Source organism: Rhincodon typus, chromosome 3 (assembly GCF_021869965.1).
Source record: "Rhincodon typus isolate 14 chromosome 3, sRhiTyp1.1, whole genome shotgun sequence".
Taxonomy (NCBI): Eukaryota; Metazoa; Chordata; class Chondrichthyes; order Orectolobiformes; family Rhincodontidae; genus Rhincodon; species Rhincodon typus.
The window spans coordinates 97,221,278-97,245,109 of record NC_063334.1 but is presented as its reverse complement, the minus strand read 5'-3'; the positions used below and the strand labels follow the sequence as shown (position 1 = coordinate 97,245,109).

General features: G+C 37.8%; 1 protein-coding gene across 1 annotated transcript; it reads left to right on the top strand.

The window, feature by feature from the left end:
- The first annotated feature begins 658 nt into the window (after window positions 1–658).
- LOC109926873 (hexosaminidase B (beta polypeptide)) lies at window positions 659–22,879 on the top strand. Its single transcript, XM_048621195.1, has 8 exons — window positions 659–787; window positions 3,074–3,254; window positions 8,549–8,635; window positions 11,219–11,291; window positions 15,500–15,671; window positions 18,812–18,902; window positions 22,417–22,521; window positions 22,786–22,879. The coding sequence occupies exons 1-8, from the start codon at window positions 706–708 to the stop codon at window positions 22,844–22,846; spliced, it is 852 nt and encodes a 283-aa protein (XP_048477152.1). The 5' UTR covers window positions 659–705; the 3' UTR covers window positions 22,847–22,879.
- The last annotated feature ends 953 nt before the right edge of the window (window positions 22,880–23,832 follow it).

Below are 23,832 nucleotides of genomic sequence, written 5' to 3'. Positions count from 1 at the left end.
CGTAATGCAGAGCAAGTACACAAAAAAGAATTCTCATCCTCCATGTTGCAAATATCTTGGTCTTATCCTTCTAGCTTCCTGTATGTTCCAGTCATATCCTGAAACAAATTTTAAAGTTTCTAGTTTTGCATGTGATTCCCTTGGCTGTTCTTTAGAATCTATAGCTTTGTCTTGCCTCTTATTCTTTTGACACTTTCTATTGAAATATCTGAATCCAGTTCACTATTTGCAACGGATAACTACCATTAACCTCAACTTTTGTTTCTAAATCTTTGTCTTTTCTCTGTAATCTACTATCTCTCCACTTTTCTATGAAGCAGAATCTGACTCCATATCCATGTTTGCTGCTCCCCTTTTATTTTGAGGCAATGCCCCCTTGTTCTAGTTTCACCTACCAGTGGAAACAACCTCCCTGTTTCTATCTTATCTATTCCCTTAATTTTACATTTCTATAAGATCCTCTCCTCCTTTTTAAATTCCAATGAATATTGTCCCAGTCTTCCCTCTCCCTCTCTGCTTTGCCTTTCTTAAAGTCTGAATTAAATATATCAAAACTCCCTTTTTTGTTTTAGTTGGTATTCTTGGTCAGCTGGGATATATTTTTTCTGCTGTTTTAGTACTGATCTGCTATTCCCCACCCCACTTTATATTTTGTAGGGTGCTTACCATCCAGTCACACACATTTATACATTGGCAGATGTAAAAATGGTTATCGAGTATGCTCGTGAGAGAGGGATTCGGGTCATCCCAGAGTTTGACACCCCCGGGCACACACAGTCTTGGAAAGGTGAGTGGATTATTACCTAAATAAGCAATTTGTCCTTTGTTTTGTCAACTAATAAAGTTAGAAAGGCAAGATATGAGCTTTTCTAAGCAATGCAGCCAAGGATGTTGGTGAATGTACTAGTTATTTGCAGTTCATCTTCATTTTTGGAACTTTTAAATATCACAGCCTGTTTGTACTGGAGATGCATTTGTAATCAATGTTCAGCATCTGGACTTTTTCTCTATTCTTGTAGAAACTTAAACTTGCCTTTGTCTAAAATAAAACTTGGTATTGGTTTATCAGAATATTTTTGGATATTTTGTAATAATGAAAAGAAAATAATTTTAAACAAGTATTTACGTTAAATAAAACCTATCCAAAGATCAAATTCTTTTAGCCAGGAGTATGGGGTGCAGCTGAGCTTAGCACCCTGCCTTCTTCAGTGCTCAGTTTTCTTGACAGCTATTCTTACTTTGTGCTCTAATTCTAAAGCCAGGTCCAGAGAGGGAGAAGAGATTTTAGTTGTCTGAGCATTGTCATAAGAATACTAAGTGTACTGTAATTCATTGCTGTCTTGGGAGTGGTATGGGTGGAGAAAAAAGGTGGATCTAAGGTTCTAGAGAAGATCTCTTCAATTTCCAAATTCGGGTCCCAAAGTCACTGTACAAACCTGCCCTCACTGCTTTTTCAAATAGTACTATCAGTTTATTAACTTATTTTAAAAAGGAAAATTTAACTTGGAAGCACACTACTATGTAAAATCTGGATTGGTTAAAGTCAACGTAATGGAATGTGAAGTGACACAGTAAAATGTTGCCCTTTCACTTTTTTTTTCTGAGGTGTCCCAGGTGTCATAATCGACTTTCACTTAATACTTGGTCTGAACAATAGTAAGGCTTTACTAGGAAAGTGTAACATGACAGAAGGAAGAAAGGGCTAGATTGTAGTTTGACTAATAACATTTGAGGCCAAGTGGCAGTGCCGTCCTCTACATGTAGCCATGCTGGCCTAACCTAAATGTTTATCTGATACTCTTGCTTAGAACACTTCTACAGGGACAGGAGTAGGTTATTCAGCCTCTTGAGCCTGTTTTGCCATTTAACAAGATCATAGCTGATCTGTTGTCTAACTCCATATATCTGCCTCTGGCTTATATCCCTTAACTTTTGCTTAAAAATGATCTATCTCAGATTTAAACTAACAAATCGATCTACCATCAACTGCCACTTGTGGAAGAGAGTTCAAAACCTCTACCTCCCTTTGTGTTTTAGAAATGCTTCCTGACATCTCTCCTGAACGGTCTAGTCCTACTTCTTAGATTATGCCCCTTGTTCTAGAGTCTCCAACTGAAGGCAATAGTTTATCTTTGTCTACCCAGTCTTTTTCCTGTTATAATTTTGAAGACTTTGATCAGATCATCTCTTAAGCTTCCAAATTTTAAAGAAAACAGGACTAACTTGTATGACCTCTCCTCAATTTACCTGGACTTCGGGTATTAAAGTTATTGTACTTGTAAAGCTACATTGTACTCCTTCCAAGGCCAGTATATCCTCCATAAAATGAGGTACCCTGATCTGCTCACAGTACTCTAAATGGTGCCTAACCATGTTTTTATGTAATTGCAGCACAACTTGTGCATCCTTGTACTCGGGTTCTCTGGATATAAAGGCCAGCATTCCATTAGCTTTCTTGTGTTTTTTTTTTTTTTTTTTTTGCATCTGTTTGTGGCACTTTAAGATCTATGCACCCGAATCCCAAGTCTCATTGGGCGTAAAAAGTACCTCAAACTATCCTTTTTCAGACCAAAATGGACAACCTCTCACTTGCTTCTAATGAACTCCATTTGCCACTGTTTTTCCCACTTGCCTAGTTTATCAATGTTGCTTTGTAACTTTGTGCTATTATGTACACTGTCTACAATGCTTCCTAACGTTGTATCAACAGCAAATTTGGATAAGTGATATTCTATGCCATTCTCCAAGTCAATGTGAACAATTGAGGTCCTAACATGAGCCCTCATGTGACACCACTGCTCACATCCTACCAATTTGGGTACTTATACATTATATGTATTTTGTCACCTGCCATTCAATCAGTTTCCCAGCTGTATCAAGTGATTTGCCCTCAGTTCTCTCAATTAAAGCCTATGTTGGGCAACAGAACAAAAGTCTGCTGTCTTTACGTGAATAGCTTTTTAAATTAGGGTAGTTTTGTTGTCAATTAGGAAGAATATAATTGCATAATTTTAAATGAACAATTGTGCTGATTTTGCTGAAGTAATGAAACCTCCTTTTCACTTTTATCTAGGCATAAAAAACCTTCTTACTCCATGTTATAATGGTGAGAAGCTTTCTGGAACATTTGGACCAATAAATCCTTCTTTAAATACAACGTATGAATTTTTGAATCAACTCTTTAAAGAGATCAGCTTGGTGTTTCCAGATGCTTATGTCCATTTGGGAGGTGATGAAGTCAGTTTTGCATGTTGGTATGTAAACTTGTTAATTATTTTCCCTGAAATTTGTGCCTTAGTATCCAGTCATTGCTGGTACATAGTTTAATAAATCTCCTTCAGAAATAAGGAAGGCAGTATCTCTTAATGAAGAACCAAAAACGCACAGCAGTTTACTTTTCAATAGTGCTCCTGTCCAGAAATTTGTTCCAAGTTCACAGTTAAAACAAGATCAAGCTACCTGAAATCAACCTCCACCTCTTCAAAGTGTTACGTCAATATTTCTTGGAGGAAGTTCTCAGTAAAGTGACGGCGCAGAATACATTTTTTGAATTTGGAATTTATCTGCTGAATAGCTTGGTGACAGTACTACAAAGGGTGTTTCTACAAAGTTACAAGATAACGGCCAATTTGTTCCAGCAGTATCTGTCCACTAATATCATAAGTTAAAATCTTGCTGTAACTCCCTTATGAAGCTGAATACGACTTTGATTAGGCCACATTTGAAGTACTGTGTGCAGATCTGATCGCAACACTATAGGAAGGATGTGGAGGCTTTGGAGAGGGTGCAAAAGAGGTTTACCAGGATGTTGCCTAGATTGGAGTGTAATAGCTATAAGGAGAGGTTGGACAAACTTGGATTTTTCTGATAGGTAGTCCCTCAGCCTCTGATGCTCTGATAGAAGTATCTAAAATTGAGAAGCAATAATAGGGTGGATAGATGGAGTCTTTTCTTCCCCAGAGTGGAAATGTCAAATACTAGGGAGCATATGTTTAAGGTGAGAGGGGAAAATTTTTTTTATAGAGGGCGATAGGTGCCTGGAACTTGATGCCAGGGGAGGTGGTAGAAATGGATATAATAGCAATGTTTTAAGAGCAATTAAACAGACATGTGAACAGGCAGGGAATATGGACCATGTGCAAGCAGATGGGATTAGTTTAGAATGGCATTGTGGTTGGCACGGACAAGGGATGAGGGGCCTGATCAATGATCTTTGTAAGCCTGTTCCCCACAGTGAATACATTGTATATAAATATGGCATTACTACCCCTCTTAAACAGGATGATTTTTTCAGCCCAATACCAAACATCCATGAAGTAATGTGGGCTAGCAGCCGGAAGAAACTGAAAAGCTGGAACTAAATAGCTGATACCATGCTGCCAGTAAAAAGCTGGAACTAAAACCACACCTCAGTGCACAAGGGGAGAATTCAAATTCCTGGGCATCATAACCAGTTTTGGGGGAGGAAGGACCAGTACAAACCAGACAGTCTGCACCTGGGCAGGACTGGAACCAATGTCTTGGGGGGAGTGTTTGCCAGTGCTGGTGGGAGGGTTCGAACGAATGTGGTAGCGGGATGGGAACCAATGCAGGAACTTAGGGAAGTAAAGTGGGGACAAAAACAAAAGACGGGAAGGGGGGAAAGTGAAAGTGGAAGGCAGAGAATCCAAAGACAAAAATCATAATTCTAAAAGGGCAAGAAATCTGAGTCTGAAGGCTCTGTCTCAATTTGAGGAGCATTTGTAATGAGGTGGATGAATTAACTCTGCAGACAGTTAATGGGTAGGTTGTAATTGGTATCATGGAGACCTGGATCCAGGGTGACCAAGATGGGAACTCTATGTCCAGGGTTATTCAATTTTCAGGAAAGATGGACTGAAAGGAAGGGGGGTGGGGTAGCATTGCTAGTTGAGGAGTTTAAGACCATAGTAAGGAACAATGTGAAATCTGCATGGGTAGAGCTGCAGAACACCAAAAGGAAAAAAGCATGTTCGTGGGAGTTGTGTACAGACCACCAAACAGTAGTTGTGAGGTTGGGAATGACATCAAATGGGAAATGAGCGATGCATGCAGTAAAGGGTACAGTAGTTATTATGGGTAACTTCAATCTCCCATATTGATTGGACCAACCAAACTGGTAGCAATGCAACAGAGAAAATTTCCTTGCTTGTATGTCCAGAAACCAACTTGAGGGCAAGCCATCCTAGACTGGGTATTGTGAAATGAGAGAGGATTAATTAGCAATCTTGTGGTGCAAGATCCTTTGGGAAAGAGTGACCGTAATAAGGTAGAATTCTCCATTAAGATGGAGAATGACAGTTAAATCTGAGACTAGGGTCCTGAACTTAAAGCTAACTTTGACAGCATGAGCCATAGGGTCCTGAAGTTAAAGAAAGCTAACTTTGGTATAAGGCATGCATTGCTAGGATAAGCTGGCCAAAGATTTTTTAAGGGGTTGACAGTAGATAGGCAATGGCAGACATTGAAAGAACACTTGGATGAACTTCAACAATTGTACATCCCCGTCTGGTGTAAGAGTAAAACTGGAAATCAGTGTTTAAAGCCAAAAAGGAGGCATATAAATTGGCCAGAAAAAGCAGCAAACCTGTGGTCTGGGAGAAATTTTAAAATTCAGCTGAGGGGGAACAAAAGATTTAATTTGGAAAGGGGAAAATGGAATATGAAAGGAAACTTGTGGAAAACATTAAACTGACTGCAAAAGCTTCTATAAAAATGTGAAGAGAAAAACACGAGACAAATGTAGGTCCCTTATGGTCAGAATCGGGTGAATTCGTATTGACGACAAAGACCGCAAACCAGTTGAACAAATATTTTAGATCTGCCTTCACTAAGGAGGACACAAATAACTTTCAGAAATGTTAGGGGACAGAGGGTCAAGCATGAAGGAGGAACTGAAGGAGATCCTTAGTAGGAAATGGTGCACATTTTTTGATCACTTTCCAGCATTCTGTAGACTGAGTTCCAGTGGACTAGACGGTAGTTAATGTAACCCCACTTTGTAAAGAAGGAGGGAGAGAGAAAACGGGGAATTATAGGCTAGTTATCAGTGGTGGGGAAAATGCTGGAGTCAGTTATTCGGGATGTAATAACTGAGCATTTGGAACGTGGTGACAGAATCATCCCAAGTCCGCATGGATTCACTAAAGGGAAATCATGCTTGACAAATCTTCTGGAAGTTTTGAGGATATGACCAGTTGAATTATCAAGGGTGAATCAATAGATGTTGTATATCTGGACTTTCAGAATGCTTTTGACAAGGATCCACATGAGATTAGTAAGGAAAATTTTTAAAGCTTATGGTTTCAGAGGAAATGTATTGACGTGGATAGAGAACTAGTTGGCAGACATGAAGTAGAGTTGGAACAAATGGGTCCTTTTCAGAGTGGCAGACAATGATGAGTGGGGTACCGTAAGGTTCAGTGCTGGGACCCCAGCTATTCACAATATACACTAATGATTTGGACGAAGGAATTGAATGCAATATCTCAATTTGCGGATGACACTAAGCTGGGTGGTAGCATGTGCTGGTGAAGAGGCTGTAGGCTGGCTGAGTGGGCAAATACTTGGCAAATGCAATATAATGTGGATAAATTGAGTTTTGGTAAAAACAGGAAGGCAAATTATTATCTGAATGGTGGCCATTTAGGAAAAGATGAGGTAGAACGAGACCTGGATGTCATGGTTCAACAGTTGCTGAAAGTTGGCTTGCAGGAGCAATGAGGAAAACTAATGGCATGCTGGTCTTCGTAGTAAGAGGATTCGAGTATAGGAGTAGGGATGTTTTGCTGCAGTTATACAGAGCCTTGGTGAGGCCACACCTTGAGTAATGTTTCCAGTTTTGGCTGTGTAGTCTGAGGAAGGACATTCTTGCTATTGAGAGTCCAGTGAAGGTTCACCAGACTGATTCCTGAGATGGCAGAATTGATGTATGAATGACTGACTGCTTCAACTGGGCTTATATTCACTGGAATTTAGAATTGGGTGGGGGAGGTTGCAGAATCTCAAACATACAAAATCCTGATGGGACTGGACAAACTAGATGCAGGAAGAATATTCCCAATGTTGGGAAGTCCAGAACTAGGGATCACAGCCTAAGAATAAAGGGTAAGCCATTCGGGATTGAGATGAGGAAGAATTTCTTCGAGACTTGTGAATCTGTGGAATTTTCTATCACAAAGCTGTTGGGGCCAGTTCATCAGATATATTCGAGGGAGTTGGACGTGGCCCTTACCGCTAAAGAGATCAAGGGGTATGGAAAGAAAGCAGGAATGGGATGCTGAAATTGCATGATGGTCCATGATCATATTGAATGGTGGTGTAGGTTTGAAGGGCTGACTGGCTTACTTCTGTATCTATTTTCTATGTTTACTGTCTCTGCATAATTGTTGAACAAAATCAGATTGTATTTTGCTGGTACCTTTTTCAGAAAGGTGTTTGGATGAATTTGATACTATTGCATATGTGCCTATATACTTCTGAACCTGTATGTCATTCCACCTTGTATGCAGGACATGCTGAACATGATCAGGTGGATTGTACAAGTCTCCATTTGTTTTATAGTACATACAGGGCATTAGTGAGGCCACACCTGGAATATTGTGTGCAGTTTTGGTCCCCTTCTATCAGAAAGGATTTTCTTGACAGTGCAGCAAAAGTTTGCCAACTTGATTTGTGGGATGGCAGGACTGCCATGAGGAGAGATTGTGTTAATTGGGATTGTATTGACCTGGAGTTTAGAAGATTGAGGGTGGATCTCAAACTTATAAAATTCTAACAGCTTAGACCCGTTAGATGCCAGAAGGATGTTCCTGATGGTGGAGGATGTCTAGAACCAGGAATCGTGGTTTAGGGATAAGGGGCAAATATGGTAGGACTGAGATGAAGAGAAATTTCTTAAGTGGTGAGCCTGTGGAATTCACTACCATAGAAAGTAATCGAGGTCAAAACATTGTTTTAAAGAAGCAGCTAGATATCCCTTGATCCCTTTAGCCAGGAGAGGTATATGGGGTTGGTGCAGGTTTAGGGTATTGAGTTGGATGATCATGCTAAATAGCAGATCAGCCTCAAGGGGTCGAAAGGCGTACTCCTGCTCCTATATTCTATGTTTCTATGTCAGCACAGCAAATATTTTATTAAACAACACCTATGGGACCAGGAGCATGCTGGTTGATCAAATATTCTGGATAATCGAGAGGTATTTGCAATCGCAGGAAACCCTAACCAAGTAGGGCTTCATGACATCGACATCCCTTTCAAAATCCATGCAAAAGCACACAGTAAGTATTAGAAACTTAATGCAGGGGCATACACATCACTGTTATACTTTACTTACTGCAATCTACCATATTACACTGTATTTGAGGTATATAATTGTTGCTGGTTTATCAAGAGTGCTGGTTGATAAGGTGCCGGTTTAAACAAAGCTTGCTGTGTATCAATATTGCAGTATTAAGGTGTAGTTGATTCATATCAAGTATGCTAAATGCCTTGCTGACTTTTACCTCTATTTTTATTTCTTTCCCTACAGGCAATCCAATCCTGCTATTACAGAGTTCATGCAAAAGCAAGGCTTTGGAAGTGATTACAGAAAATTGGAATCTTTTTATATCCAAAAGTAAACATTCTTTGCCTTTAGATATGTAATATTTGATATTACAGGCCGTGTATTCATGGTACTCATTTTCGCCACTGCTTGCTGTCTTGTGCTTTCCTTGTTTGGGTATTCATAGGAGCTTTACACTTTTTTTTTTTTTTTTTTTTTTTTTCCCAGTTTGGAGTTGTCTAACATCCATTCTTTTGATTTGCATCCCTCTCCCCTTCCTCCAAACACCCCTTTCAGTAGCCTCTCATGCCATTAGAATATGGACAGTCCTTTTGTTTTCTTTGCCTTTATCTCCACTATTCGCTGATCTTTCCTTCTGCACAATCCTAAGAATGCCTTTGTCTTTGTCTTTGCTTTTGTTCTTGAATTGTTCTTCATCCTTCTCCAGAACCTCCTAGTCCTGTGGAAGTCCATTTTCTCCAGGTTCACATTCCAACCTTTTGTAAAATGCTGCAAATCGCACTTGATAATTCTGAAAACATACAGAAAATAAAAATTTCATTTAGTATACATTAGGATGTGTACATTCTATTACATTTGTGAACAGGCTCTTGCTACAAACAATGCAAACTATCTACTTTTCTGATTTTAATCTTGCTAACTGAATTGTGATCTACTTATACTTTGTAATACTTCTGGTTATTTGCCACGTATCTCAAACTATAGGAGGAGCCTATCCAGGCCAAGCTTTTTTGACCAAGGTGCTTTTCTTTTAAAGAAAGCAAACTTACTTTTTTTTGATCTTGCTCTCATCCTGTTTTGATACTTCCCAAGTACTGTTTTTCCCATGTGGAAATCCCTCAATTCATTCTACATTTCACATTCTTTGAAACTTTTTTTCCCTGCTTTGTTTGAGTTGTAGGATTTGTTCTTGATTTCTCAACTGCAGAAAGAGTTGACCTTTTATCTGTCCTTTCAGTTCCCTTCCTTCATTACTTTAAAGATTTTAACTGGATCTTTGGGTATTGGTGGATATAACACTAGTTTACTCAAAGCTTTTCAAACAGTTTTTGGTGCTTTAATTTTAGAAAATGTATCAAGACTGGATGAGCATGGAAGTAGGATGTGTTGGTTAGAATTTTAGTAAAATATTAGTTATCAACTTGGTTATGAGGTTATAAATGTGAAAGGAGTTTGAGGGTTCTTGGCTGTTGAATACAGGCAATATCAAACTGAAGTGGAGCTTTTGAAATTAAGTGGCTAAATAGGAGGCAACAACATTTGAAAGGAAAGCTCTGGTGTAATCTTGGTAGTTTACAATATATTGCAATGCTGTGACTAGGTGTTTCTTCATCCCAGACCTAGCTCATCATTTCTAGGCAGTTAAGATCAGTAAATCCTGACATGTCATACCAAAACTAAAACTTCCAAATATTACTTCACCAGTACTTAGTTTTGCAGTAGTGCTTCCTTTTTTTTTTTTCTGTTCTATGAAGCCTAGAAACTCATTTTTGGGTGATTTGAAATAGCAAGTCACTTTTTAAATACTATTGCAAGTGGACCCTTAAATATTGACCACTATTTCCTTTTTGGGTTTTGGATTTTACTCCCATCTATCATCTTTATATCCAAATGTATTTAATTGCATCTGATATTCTGCCCACTGACTTCTTCAGTTTATGTACATTATTTCTTTTACACTTAAAATCACACTGTTCTAAAGATGTGGAATCTAAAATAATTGTTGCATTTAGTAACTTAAATTTATGTTGTAGGAAATTTTGCATCAAAAGAGAATATTGGGCTATAATTTGCTGTAGAAGGACATCTAACTTCATCTGCTATTCATTTGACCTGCCGACCTTGCATGCTCAGGATTTTCCATTTCTGTTTGCATGGAAAATAGCTAAGATGCAAGCATACTATTGAAACTTGATTTGAAACAAACTTGGGCTCCATCTGAAGTGGCCAAGTAGTGGTGTGTCTTAACTGATCACCTTTAAAGGATTGAGACTCAATATAGATTTGAGTGGGTGAATTCAATGACAAACCAAATTCAAGAAAAGATTGTGTGAAAGGGACAACAGTAGTTATTTGCAAATGTGTATAAATTGAATTGTTGGAAAGTTATGAACTAACACCTGAAGGACTGTGACTCCAGACTTGTAATATATAACTTCCAGTGTCAGATGTTGACTAGAATCACTTGCACATTTTAATCATGTTGAAATCTTACTTCTTCCAAGTAAGACCTGAGCTTCTTTGGCAAGTTTCATTTGTACCTGCTGCAGCTTTACACCATTCAATATGTTTCAATGTTGAGGCAGGATAAATGAGTTATATTTTGGAGACAGCAATTTTTAGGTGAGTTTAGTTTTTCTACTTTTTGCCTGAAATGGCTGTACAATTTATGATGTGATTGCCATTTCATCAGTGTTTATTTTAGAGTATTAATGTAGTTTTAAACAAACCAAGTTTTTAACTTCACATTTCCCAGAAGTGATATAAGGAACCTGACTATTTGTAATCCAAAAGGCAAAGTTGTGCAAATGTTTCCTGAAATCAATATTGTAAATACACAAGCACCTGTTGATGACTTTAGTTTTTTTTTTTTTGCATATCAATATACTGAATTTTGTGTACATTTACTTCCAGTGTTCTGGATATTGTAACAAGTCATATGAAAGGCTACATGGTCTGGCAGGAAGTCTTCGATAATGGAGTGCAGGTATGTATATATAGTCAGCTTAGTCTGTATTTATTTGAAAAACCCAGAAGCAAGGCAGAATGACTGATGTTTCCAGTATCTAAAGCATTGACTCAGTGGTGGAACTGTACTAGTCTGAATAATGGAACTTAAAAGAGCAGTTGTAGGTAGAATGTTAAATTTTACAACCTGTTTCGTGGTAATTACTTCCAGAAATTGAAATAATTGAGCTTTGGGCTTTGAGCTTTGATATTTCATGTTCTGTGTCTTTGTCTTTTCAGCTTCTGCTGTTGCACTTGGTAATGCATGGCCTGCTTGTAGCTTCTTGATCTTGCTTTATTCATAACGATTCATGGTATTAATTTCTCAGAAAAACATAGTTAAGCAACTTAATTAAACTAAATATTTGTATTCTTAAACATAACATGAGTTCTTAATTATATTATTTTAAAGATTCCTCAGCAACCTTTTGCTTCAGAGATAATATGGTACCTCTTGAATTCCCAACCATGCATGAGGTCTATACATGCAGATAGTGAGTTTATGCACATCTATCAAATTCCATACATGTTGTTATGGTAGTGTATCATTTTCCTGTTAATTTGCATCAGTTAGCCAAAGACAATGAATCATCCAAGTTTCAGTTGAATTTTTATTTTGTTATGGAAGTGTCGTTAGAGTCATAGTTATACAACACAAGGCCCTTCCACACATCAAATCTGTGTTGGTAAGAAAAGGAATGTTTAAGTTCCTGCTGAACCTGTTTTGACTGCATCAAAAAATAGATGTCCCTCTCCTGTCCAGCCAGTTTTGTTTAGTCCATGACCCCTCTGGTGACCGACCCACCTATGAGAGGGAGTGCTTTCTCCCTCATTCCCTTGATCAAAATCACCCCTTCACAATTTTGACTGTCTTGGTTCAATCGGTCCCTTCACCTTTTGACCCCATACCAGAAAAGGCTTTGGCCTTGTCAGTGCTAAGAGACGAAGTCCATAGGCTTCACCACATTTAACCATACCTTTTTAGCACTTTTAATTTTTTAATGGATTTAAGTTTTAACTGAGGAAACTAGTGAAAATGTACTACTGGAGGGGAAGAAAATGAAACTGAAAGTTGATTGTTGGATCTGTCTCCCAGAGTTTTGAAAGATGTGACTATATAGAAAGTGGATATGATGGTGATAATCATCTTTCAAAATTCTATTGATGCTAGAAATGGCTCTTGCAAATTGGAGATTAACAATTGTAACACTACTATTTAACAAAGGAGGGAGGGAGAGAGAAAACTGAACTACAAATCAGCTAGCTTGGCATTAGTAAAATAAATTCTGAAATCTATTATAAATGTTATAGGCAGACACTTGGAAAGGTATGGTAGGATTGGACTAAATCAGCATGGATTTATGAAATGGAAATCATGTTTGACAAATCTGTTGGAGTTTCTTAGCATGTAAAGTGGATGTGCTGTAATTGAATTTTTAGAAAGCCTCCATTTGAGTTCTGCACAAGAATTTGGTAAGCAAAATGTGATTAGTAAAATATGGGATGGGGAATACATTATTATGGATTAAGGATCCATTAACAAATTTTAAAGGAATAAAGAGGATCTTTCTCAGTTTGGAACTGTAAATAGTGTGATACTGAAGGAATCAGTGCTTGGGCCCCAGCTCCATTCAGAATACTTCAAGTTTGCACAACCCTAGGTGGGAATGAGTTGAGTAGGGTGCAAAGAGACTTCAAGGGAAATTTGGAGAGTGGGTGTGTGGGTGAAATTGGCACATCAAAACTTACCAATGGACCTGTGTGTCCTTGCCCATTGCTCACTAAAAATGCAGGCACAGTGAGCAGTTAGCAGGTAAATAGCATGTTGGCATTTTATTGCAAGAGGATTTGCACACAGGAATAAAGAAATCTTGCTGCCAATTATATAAAGCCTTAATGAAACTGAATCTAGGATTTAGTATTTGCAGTTATTTTGATCTGCTTACATAAAGATATATTTGCTGTAGAAGGAGTGCAACATAGCACAATTTTGCATCTCAGGAAAGACTGAACCTATAAGGAAGCTTAGCCTATATTCTTTGGAGTTTAGAATAATAGGAGGGGGTGCCTTGAAACGTGAAGAATTCTTCCAGGGTTTGAGAGGACAATTAATATACAACTGGACTTGCAGGTACTTCTTTCTGATTTCTTGAAATTGACTAACATACAAATTAAGTATGTGGCCCTTTGAAACAGTTCTGCCATTCAGTAAGATCATGGATCTGATTATTCCCACGCACACCACAATAAACAGTCAGCTCATTGCTCGTCAAGAATTTATCTGGCTGTGCCTTTTAAAAATGTTAATAACTCTACTTCTACTGCCTTTCGAGAAAAAGACCCTCTGAGGAAAATGTATCTTTCTTTCTCTTCTGTTCCCCACCTCACCCTCTCTGCTCGTGCTGTCTGCTGTCTTCCTCAGTTTTGCCCCCCCCCCCCCCCCCCACTTCATTTTGTTAGTTCCGTTTGAAACTTCAAAATATCGATTTGCATGGTGTCACCTGGAAGTAGTGCTAAGCAGGAAAGAAAGATTTGAGTAGTTCTAGCAATGACACTTCAGTTGTGTGTTGGGGAAACTGGGATTGTCCTCCCTTAAGTAACTCTTAATCATGATGGATCTAATATAAGCTGGTAGAGGGAAGCACCTCCGTTAGAAGTTGGAGTCAGAAGGCACAGATTAGTTCATTTGCCAGGCACCTTCAAAGCTGATATAAAGGACATTATTTTTAAACAGCAAGTGGTTCTGAAATGGATTGCACTGCCTGCAATGCTAATAAAGGCTGACTGACTGAACTGTGGCTATCCAAATCCAATAAACATCTGCCAGTGTAAATGTTTGCACATTTGTGAGGAAAATGCAGATAGTGGGCCTCGCTGAATTGCTCTTGATGAGGTGATAGACCAAATGATCTCCCTCTAGTCTGTAACCATTCTATCATTATATGTTGTGCCATTATTAACTTGGTTGCTTTTATTTTAAGAGCCTCTTCAACAGTCCTGCAGTTGGATGTTGATGCAGTTTAGTTTGTCCTGTTCAGGGTAAAATCTGTTCTTGAAGCTAGCCTAAATGTGACCAGTAGTCCAGTTAATTGCTCTGTATAGTGCAAATTTTACATTAATATTCAAATTTTTTTAACATTTAAATTGCATGTACAATAAAACAGCAGAGTACTAGACTACTGCTTTTACTGTGGCTGCCTTGCTAATCAATTCAATCAATAGATTTTGGGGCAAATTTAAATTGAAGGGATTAAATTTTCACCTGATAATTTGTACTTAGCACACAGATTTGTCTTCAATGGTAAACCTTTTATTTAGATGAAAGTACTTGCATGCTAATTATAGTTGGCCACAAATTTTAAATGTACTTACTTTTGCAGATTAAGCCAGACACTATAGTTGAAGTGTGGATGGAGAAAAATATGAAAGCAGAGTTATCTAAAGTAACACTAGCTGGGTTCACAACCATTCTTGCAGCACCCTGGTACTTAGATTACATTTCCTATGGACAGGACTGGCAAAAGTACCATCAAGTTGAGCCTCTCCATTTCAACGGTTGGTTACTTTTCACTTACTAAAATTAGGAATGATAATGCTGTAGAATATTTTGTCCCTCCCTAATTACACACTGCTGAATCCAAAATTCCTCATTTTAATTATTAAATATATACTTTAATGAAAAATAAGTTTACTTGATAAGTTTAACTTCCTTTATCATTCCGTTAATACCATGTTCCTTGCATTTGTGTTGCACCTTTTCTGATGATCACCTGCAGATTAAATTTTTTTACCATGGCCTGAAGCAGTAAAAATTTTAAATGATCACAAATCTGTGGTACCTTCTATACTGGTGTATGTTTCGGAACACTAAATCTCTGCTTATGATTTCCTTCAACTGTTCTGCTTTTATAGTGAAACCTTGCTGTTTCCTGGTTGAGCTACTTTGAGCCAATTCATGATGTAATTTAGTTGGATGCTTTTTATTGGACTCTACATTACCTGCTGTTTGCATGTCTGACTTAATTTTACCTACTGAAGTGAAGCGATTTAGGGAGTAGTAGTGTATTTAACAAGTGTTTTAGTCCACATCCTATATTTCTAAGATCTTGTATAACGATATTTCAAGTTAGAACTCAGACTGAAATTGTGATGTTGGGTTTCTTGTCTTTGCACTTTTTTGGTTTGTAGTTGAAGCCGGACACCATTATCCATGTGTGGAAAGGTGGCTACCAGCAGCAAATGGCAGCTGTAACACTTGCTAAGTTTCATGCTCTTCTGTCCTCTCCATGGTACCTGAATGTCATTTCATATGGCCAAGACTGGCGGAAGATATATGCAGTGGAACCATACAACTTCAATGGTGTGTTGTTACAACTGTCCACCTACAAGAACATTTTATCTGTACTCTTCCTACATTAAATGTTTTAGCCAACTGTTATTGAGCTTCAAACTACACAGGTTTTTTAAAGATGATTAGGACATAGAATATCTTAGTGAAAATAATGATTTAAGGCGGCCAGTAATATTTTCTTAAACCAGTGGTGACTCAATTGGGTTAAGTGAGCAGAGGAGAGAAACTGTTGCCCTTTGAGAAGTTTCCAGCTATTTTATTTAAGTTGTTTGGTGGGAAATGAAACTGCAGAGAAACACTCAACAGTTCATTTTCTAACCATGCATTTCAAATAACCATTCAACTTGTGTTTTTGCTTGCTCTTTGGAGAAATTTTTGATTCCTTGAAGTTCTGCATTACTTGCCAGTGCCTTCCCTTTTCCATATGATATCCAATCGATCTGTTTTTCACATTCCCATTCCATCTATCTCATCTCAAACTTTCAGCACCTCTTTCTTTCTCCCTCCACATACTCGTCTTGTTTCATCTTTCAATTTTGTAAGTGTAAGCAGCAAGAAATTACAACCATCTTCCCCATGAGATTCACTTCCACTCTAGTGGAAAAATATCAATCCTTGGTCATCGTGAGCAATAGGTTACCATGAATCGTAGAATGCCACCTCCAATAAGTGTTGTTGTTCTCTTTGTTTCAGCATCAGAAATATTTGTTGTATCTCTCCCGTTTTACTTGACCATTAATATATGTACTGGGGTGGGAAGCATGTTGTTTAGACTGTCTTCAACAGAGGGCTTTTCTTCTCCTGAAGGTGTCCCTCATTATCCATGCTAATTCAATATTACTACTTAATTTCATATTCATCCAAGCAACAGTTCTTACTTTTATAATGCATTGCTCATGTCTGAAATATTACACAAAGTCCATGGTGTCAGACAAAAGGACTTTTGTATCAAGCCCAGAGTAGCCAAAAGCTTGCTTACTGTAGAGGGGCTGGTGGTAAGGCTTGGGAAGGTGTTTCCAAGCATTAAGTCTAAATATTGGAACATTTTGAGATATGAGAACAATAGATACTGAGAATAGATTCCAAACCAGTTAGAGGTCTGAAATCAAAATACATCTTGTATTTTGAGAAGTTCTTAACTTCCTCAGTCTTTCCCCACTAATCCTATGCCAGCATGACAGGTTCTCTCTCTCTTTATACATATCCAGTGTAAAGTAGGAAAGCCAGTGAAGAAAGCATGCTATTCTAATATTGCAATGCACAGATCTCTCCAGGTTCATTAACACTACTAGGAAGCAATTACCTCAAGTGAAATTCTATATTTGTAGAACAGTGGATTACAACATGCAACTTTCTGTAAGGCCTTGGCTCATCATTTCTTTCAAATGGATGTCTGATGAAACTTTAGAATAGGTACAGAAGAAGTTTCAGGTGGAAAGGACAAGTTGTGAAGGAATTTAAGTATCACAATTGAGAATTTTACATTTCAGGCATTGACTCCATATCCCACATCAGCAAGGAAAAGGGTGTGGGTAAGCAGGACTTGATGCAGTCGAGTTGTGAAATGTGGAGGTTTGAGTGAGCTGTGAAGAATGTATGACTAACGTATAACCACTAAAATATTTGAATGTAGAGGTGTCTAAAGTATGGATGTGAGTTTTGACTTCAGATGAGCCAAGGTAAAAGTGGCAGTCTTCTGTGGGGATGGGGTTCATGTTTGGTTTAAAACGATGCAGAGTATGCAAGAGAATTTCTTTTCTTTTGCATTTTTTTAAATTTGAATCAATAACATAGAACCAGCATTTAAGTGCTTGACTTTTGGGTTTTAATTTTTTTTTCCATTTGGAGGATTTACCATTTTCCAAAAAATGCATACTGCCACCATTTTTGTAAATCTGTTTCCACATTTCCCCACAACTTTCACCTTTTACTACCACCTAACTTAAATAATTTGCCTGTGGCGTTTTGAGATGTTGACTATGTAACCTTTTACCAAACTAAATTCAGCCAAGCTTGCTTTCTTTTTTTGGAATGCCAAACTGGCCAAAGAGCATGTTGAGAAGCTCAATATTCAGTAACATTTACTCCTTGAAGCAAGTAAACAACTGAATAGGTATTCCCTTGTTGGGTGGCAGAAAAGTGTCTGGAGTTGGATAGAAAACACTTGAATCTCACCTGCTTATTGCCGCTATCTCTTGCAGCAACCATGCAAAAAGTAAATGCAATAGAATTGAGGGGGGAAAAAATCATTCCACATATAGAATGAATAAACTGAGGCAGTCCAAACCCCTGCTTCATAAAACTCCAATACTATGTCAGTGATTTGTAGAGTTTAATGAACTCTATCCAACAATGCATGATTTATTTGGTACAAAATGCAGTTGACACTTCTGTAAATTATGGAAGTCTGCACTCTGCAACATGATGTAACATTTGATTATTGAAGTATTCATTGTACAGTCTCTTTTATTGTATTCTTTCTGTAATATTCAGAGGCAAAATCATTTGTTTTATTTGCATGGCTATCATAATTGACACATGTTGCATATTCATTAAAAAAAATTATGGAACATTTTGGAAAACTTTGATTTCAATTTCTCATACTTCCACCTTTTACCATTTAAATCCATAAACCTATGGTAAGTTTTTTTTTTTTAAGTTTTTTGATTAGGTCAGTGAATTTCATCTTTGTATTTTGTTTTGTGGTATGTTGGATTTTTTAAAAAAAAAGAAGAAAAATTCTATAAATATTGGTACTTTTTTTTTATATAATGAGTCTACAACTAGCACTATATATTTTTGAGTCAGTTAAAAATGTTGCATACGTGTTTGGACAGCATCTATGGAAAAAACAGTTGACCTAACTGAGATGTTAACTTTTTTTTTCCACTGCGTTGATGCTGCATGATTTTTTTTTTCCCAACTTCTTTTTTACTGCAAATACTACTAATGTGAAATATTTAGTTTTGGTATCCATTTAGTATTCTAAAGATGTTGAATAGTTTGATTTGTTCCACAAAATGGTTTATGGTAATTGTTCTGCCAACCCATTCTAAAGGTCTACTTAATTGCTTGAATAATTGAATCAGACTTTTTTTTTCTTGGTGATTGTCTCTTTTGTAATCTTCCCTTGTTTTTAAAAATTGCAGGAACTGCAGCACAGAAGAGGTTGGTAATTGGTGGAGAGGCTTGTCTCTGGGGTGAATACGTGGATGCAACCAATCTTGCCTCACGATTATGGTATCAAAACTTTCTGCCGCTACTATAGTTTCCTCCAATCCAGAGTTGAAGTCAACTTTTTGTAATTTTTAAAACCTTTCACAATACAATACAGTTCACCAATAGATTTAGTTATGATTTTATTACACTGTTCAGATTTTCATTAGGTTTTTCTCCACAATAGTTGGTAATGGACAACAAAATGCCTGTAGAATAAGATTTTTTTGGCACTTTGCCAGTTCACATTTTGCTAGGTGGAATTGATAAACTACTGATGATTAACTTACTCTTCTGGAGAAAATAGGATTTAGAAGTTGCATATTGTTGCTGGTTGTGAAATTCCTGGCATCTCAAAATCCCTCCTACAGATCTTGTATGACTCTGTAGTATGATTCTGATGGGAAATCGGTTCTGGCCATTATAATATGTCATTTTGATTAAAATTGGTTGTTTCTGGGGGCATAGTCTGAATATGTGCAAGTTTTGCCACATCTCCTTGACTGAGAGGACATTAATGTTTTGAAATGTGGTGTATTCAGAATGCAGGCTTTTTACTTGCCATGTAAAACACCAGATTCCCTATTAACATTTCTGTTCCCATGCTTCCCTTCTGTTTCTCCTTTCATTTCTTTCCCACCCCCCACCCAGCAAGTCTGCAAGATAGAAACCTATTACAAGTATCTTGAAGATTAAGGAGCTTCAAAGAGATTTTGTTTTTGACTTGCTGTTTTTTAATGTAGTACTGAGTCTGGAATAAGCGAACAAATCCTCCCAGAGTAAAGTGGAGTTTTGTTAGTTGCTGAAAGCTTAAGATTTCCAACTTGGATTCATTTCTGGAAAATTTTATGTTTGTCTCATTCATAATTATCTGACATGCAGTTTTAAATACACTTTTTTATTCTATTCCCCATGATTTGATCCAAAGAAGGATTTAAAGAAAAATATGAATCCTCCAACTGAGCTACCAATTGTCATGTGATCAAATTAAAAAGGGTGAGGATAGAAAAGAGCATGGCAGATATATAATGAATAGAGTATGATGGAGCATATGAACTTGGCGTGCACTAGCAAATAACAAAATTTTCAAGAATGATGAGTCACAATTCCCTCCCTAAGAGCACTGGGACAACGTACAGAATGTGGACTGCAGCAGTTCAAGAAAATAACTCTATCACATTCTCCAAGGGCAACTAGTAACCAGCAATAAATGCTGGCCAGCCAGAGATGCCCATGTCTGACAAATGAGTTATTTTTTTAAAAAAAAAACTTAAAGGCTCTGTATCTGAATTGATGCAACATTTTGTAACACAAGTACACAGAAGTATAATCTGATGGCCATATCAGATGTGGTTATAGGGTAATCCAAGGGTCTGATCTAAATATTCCAGGCAGAACATGGTGCACCATCAGTTTGTTCAGGAGATAGTAAGAACTGCAGATGCTGGAGTCAGACAACAGTGTGGAGCTGGAGAAACACAGCAGGTCAGGCAGCATCAGAAGAGTAGGAAAGTTAATGTTTCAGGTTGGGGCTCTTTTTCAGAAATGGGGAGGGGGAAGGGAGCTGGGAAATAGAGGCGGGGAGGATGGCGATAGGTGGATGTGGGTAGTGGGGATTGGCTGGTAGTAAGGGTGGGGCGGATAGGTGGGAAGAAGATGGACAGGTTGTGCCAGGTCGAGGAGGCAGGGATGAGAGGGAGGGTTGGACATGGGACAAGGGCAGGGCTGGGGAGATTTTAAAACTGGTGAATTCTATGTTCAGGCCATCGGGCTGTAGGCTCCTGAGGTGGAATGAGGTGTTGCTCCTCCAGTTTGTGTCTGGCAACATTATGGTGCTGGAGGAGGCCCACGTTGGACATGTCAAGGGACTGGAAGGGGAGTTAAAATAGCTGGTGACCAGAAGGTGTTATTGATTTTATCACATACTGAGCATAGATGCTGCACAAAACAGTCCCCAAGTCTGCGCTTGGTCTCACCAATGTAGAGGAGGCCACACTGGGAGCAACGGATACAGTCTCCCACTGCGACCCTTCCTTTCTTCCCCCCCCTCCCCATTTCTGAAGAAGGGTCCCAACCTGAAACGTTAGCTTTCCTGTTCCTCTAATGCTGCCTGGCCTGCCATGTTTTTCCAACTCCACACTTATCTCCTGACTCCAGCTTCTGCAGATCTTGCTATCTCATTTCAAGGAGTTGGGTTTAGCACCTGGGGCTCTTTTTCCTGGTGATAATTTTCTCCAACAATGTAAACATATTATAACCAGTAACTGCTGATCAGTCTCTTGGGGTGGATGGTCCTAGGGTCATTTTTCTACAGTTGTGCATGTAGACATCAATGCATTGGTTTTGATCTTCCCAAATTCTGGAGATTCTGGAATGGTGCTGGCAGATGTAAGTGATTTAATTCACCTCAAGGAATCAAAGCTGAAAACTACAGAGGTAAAAGCAGAATGGTTTTTAAAAGTCATAATACTTAGGAGAATTGACATCACTTTGTGAAAGGGAAATTGCTGGTTAGACTAAGTTTATTGCAATTCTTTTGAAGAGCGACATGAATAAAGGGGAACTTGTGATCTGGTGTACTTGGATTTCCAAAAGGCATCCAACAAAGTGCTACATCAAATGTTACTGCACAAAATGATGGGTGTAATGAAGAGTCATCTGGACTCAATGTTAGTTTTTTTTTTTTTTTTTTTTTTTTTTTTTTGCTTGTTTGTTTTTCAGTACAGATTCCAGCATCTGCAATAATTTGCTCCTACAAGAGCTCATGTTGGTTGATGAGCTACCAGACAGGGAGCAAAGAGGAGGCAAATATGAACTTGTTCCACTTGGGCAAGAAGAACAGAAAAACACTATACTATTAACTTGAGGAAAAACTGCAGAAGTTGACATTGTAGAGGAACCTGGTTGTCCTGGTTCATGAACCACAGAAAATAGTGTGCAGGCACAGCAATTGATTAGAAAGGCAAATAGTATGTCTGTAGCAAAGGGAACAGAATTTACAAGAGAAGTTTTACTGCAGCTTTAGCATTGGTTAAAATGCATATGATTTTTGGTCTCTAACAATTGAGCAGGTTTTTTTTCAGCTGATTTTCTGAGCTGAAATGATTTATCTTGTAAGTTGGACATATACCCATTTGAGGTTCAGAAGAATGAGACGTGATCTTATTGAAACATGCATGATCCTAAATTGACTTGACATAGTGGACGCTGAAAGGATGTTTTTCCTGTTTGGGCAAGTGTAGAACAAGGAGACTTTCTTGAGGGCTGTTGACCTGTAGAATCCTCCCCCACCTCCCACCTCCCTCCCCCAAGAAAACAGTGGAGGCAGAATCATTGAATACATTCAAGGCTCAGTTAGACTTTGTTGAAGAATACAAGTTTTGTGTGGTATGGCAGGCAGGAAAGTAGAGGTCACAGTCAAATGGCAGGATACTATCCATTAATGTGGTAGGCTTGAGGGGCCAACTTCTCAATTCTTGCATTTTTGTACATATTCAAACTAGAGAGAAGACTGATCACTGATTTATTTTCCCTGAAGGCCTCGGGCAAGTGCTGTTGGTGAGCGTCTTTGGAGCACCGAAGCTACGACAGATATAAGTGATGCATACAAGAGACTAACCAGACATCGCTGCCGCATGGTCCGGTAAAAACTGATTTAAAATTTACTGTTCATTCAAGTATTTCTTATTGCACAGTTGTCTTCAGTTTTTTTTTTTAAATTGCCATCTTGTCAATTCCCACTACATCCACAGTAAACAAGGTGGTTCTAATTTGTATTTCAGCATTTGGTAATAATACTGATGCATTGGATCTGCTTATAAAGCAGATTGAAAGACTTTACTTTTGAAGCTGTTCATAAATTGCAGTGTTAGCACAAGCAACTGATCTTTCTCCCTCTTTGTTGCAGACGTGGGATACCAGCTGAACCACTGTTTGTTGGCCACTGTGATTATGAATACAGAGGGTAACAAAGTTCATCTGATCAAATGAAGCTTCTCTTGGAAAAAGAAAACTAGGATGCATCTTTTGTACTTTAAATACAAACTAGCATAACTTGAAATTAAATTTGATCAACAGAGGTTTTATAGAATTTTTTGTTTTGGAACAAGAATGAATGTTTTGATTTTTCTTTAAATGTCATTTGGAAGGACTATGCAATAAAGTTCTAAAATTCTATTTTAAAAATGAACTTTATTGTTTCCTTCTCTTGGAACTTTTTAAATGTTGTATCCAGTCAGTGGTGAAAATGTTATGATGTCTGTTAACTTTTTATCTTGCCAAAATCAAAAGCCTAAATTTGCTACATGACTAATATTGAGCTATACCTTATTTTGATATCTCCATGCTATATTTCCTCTATGCTTTTTTAAGAAATGGTTTAGGTTATGTATAACCTGACAATTTATAAAGATGCACTGTTGAAATTAAATGAAGAAAATAAATAAAATTTGATCATGTCCTCACTCTTAGTCAAAAACAGAAATTGCTGGAGAATCACAGCTGGTCTGGCAACATCTACAGAGACAAAACGGAGTTAACATTTCAAATCCAATGATTTTATTTTTATAATGCTTGCTAAGTAGTTATTGAGCTACTTCTAAAGTCCAAAAGCAAAAGCTTGGTAGTTTGGTAGTAGATGTTTTTGAAGCTCAACAATTTCAATAGAAATTGGAAAAATGCTGGAAACACTGTGGGTCAGGCTGTCTTTTGACAGTGTTTGAGATAGGCCAGTATTTATTGCCCTTCACATTAAACAAAAAAAGTTCTCTTTGAAAGCTCATGGCCTTAATGCAAGAACAGAGTCAGCTGAATCGAGGAAGCAAAGTATATTGTATGGGGAACACCAAGGAACCTGTTGACCAAGCAGAATTAACTTTAATATAATTGAAAAGGATTAGATGATGCTACTTAATCTGAAGAAAGAAGAATTCCAATAAGATGAAGAGAATTAGTT

What these genes read in the sequence shown, in the direction of transcription:
- LOC109926873 (XM_048621195.1), top strand. Translation starts at nt 706, where the DNA reads ATGGTTATCGAGTATGCTCGTGAGAGAGGGATTCGGGTCATCCCAGAG. An exon ending in GCACACACAGTCTTGGAAAG is followed by an intron (nt 788 to 3,073) that starts GTGAGTGGATTA and finishes ACTTTTATCTAG; the next exon opens with GCATAAAAAACCTTCTTACT. An exon ending in TCTTCGATAATGGAGTGCAG is followed by an intron (nt 11,292 to 15,499) that starts GTATGTATATAT and finishes TTTGGTTTGTAG; the next exon opens with TTGAAGCCGGACACCATTAT.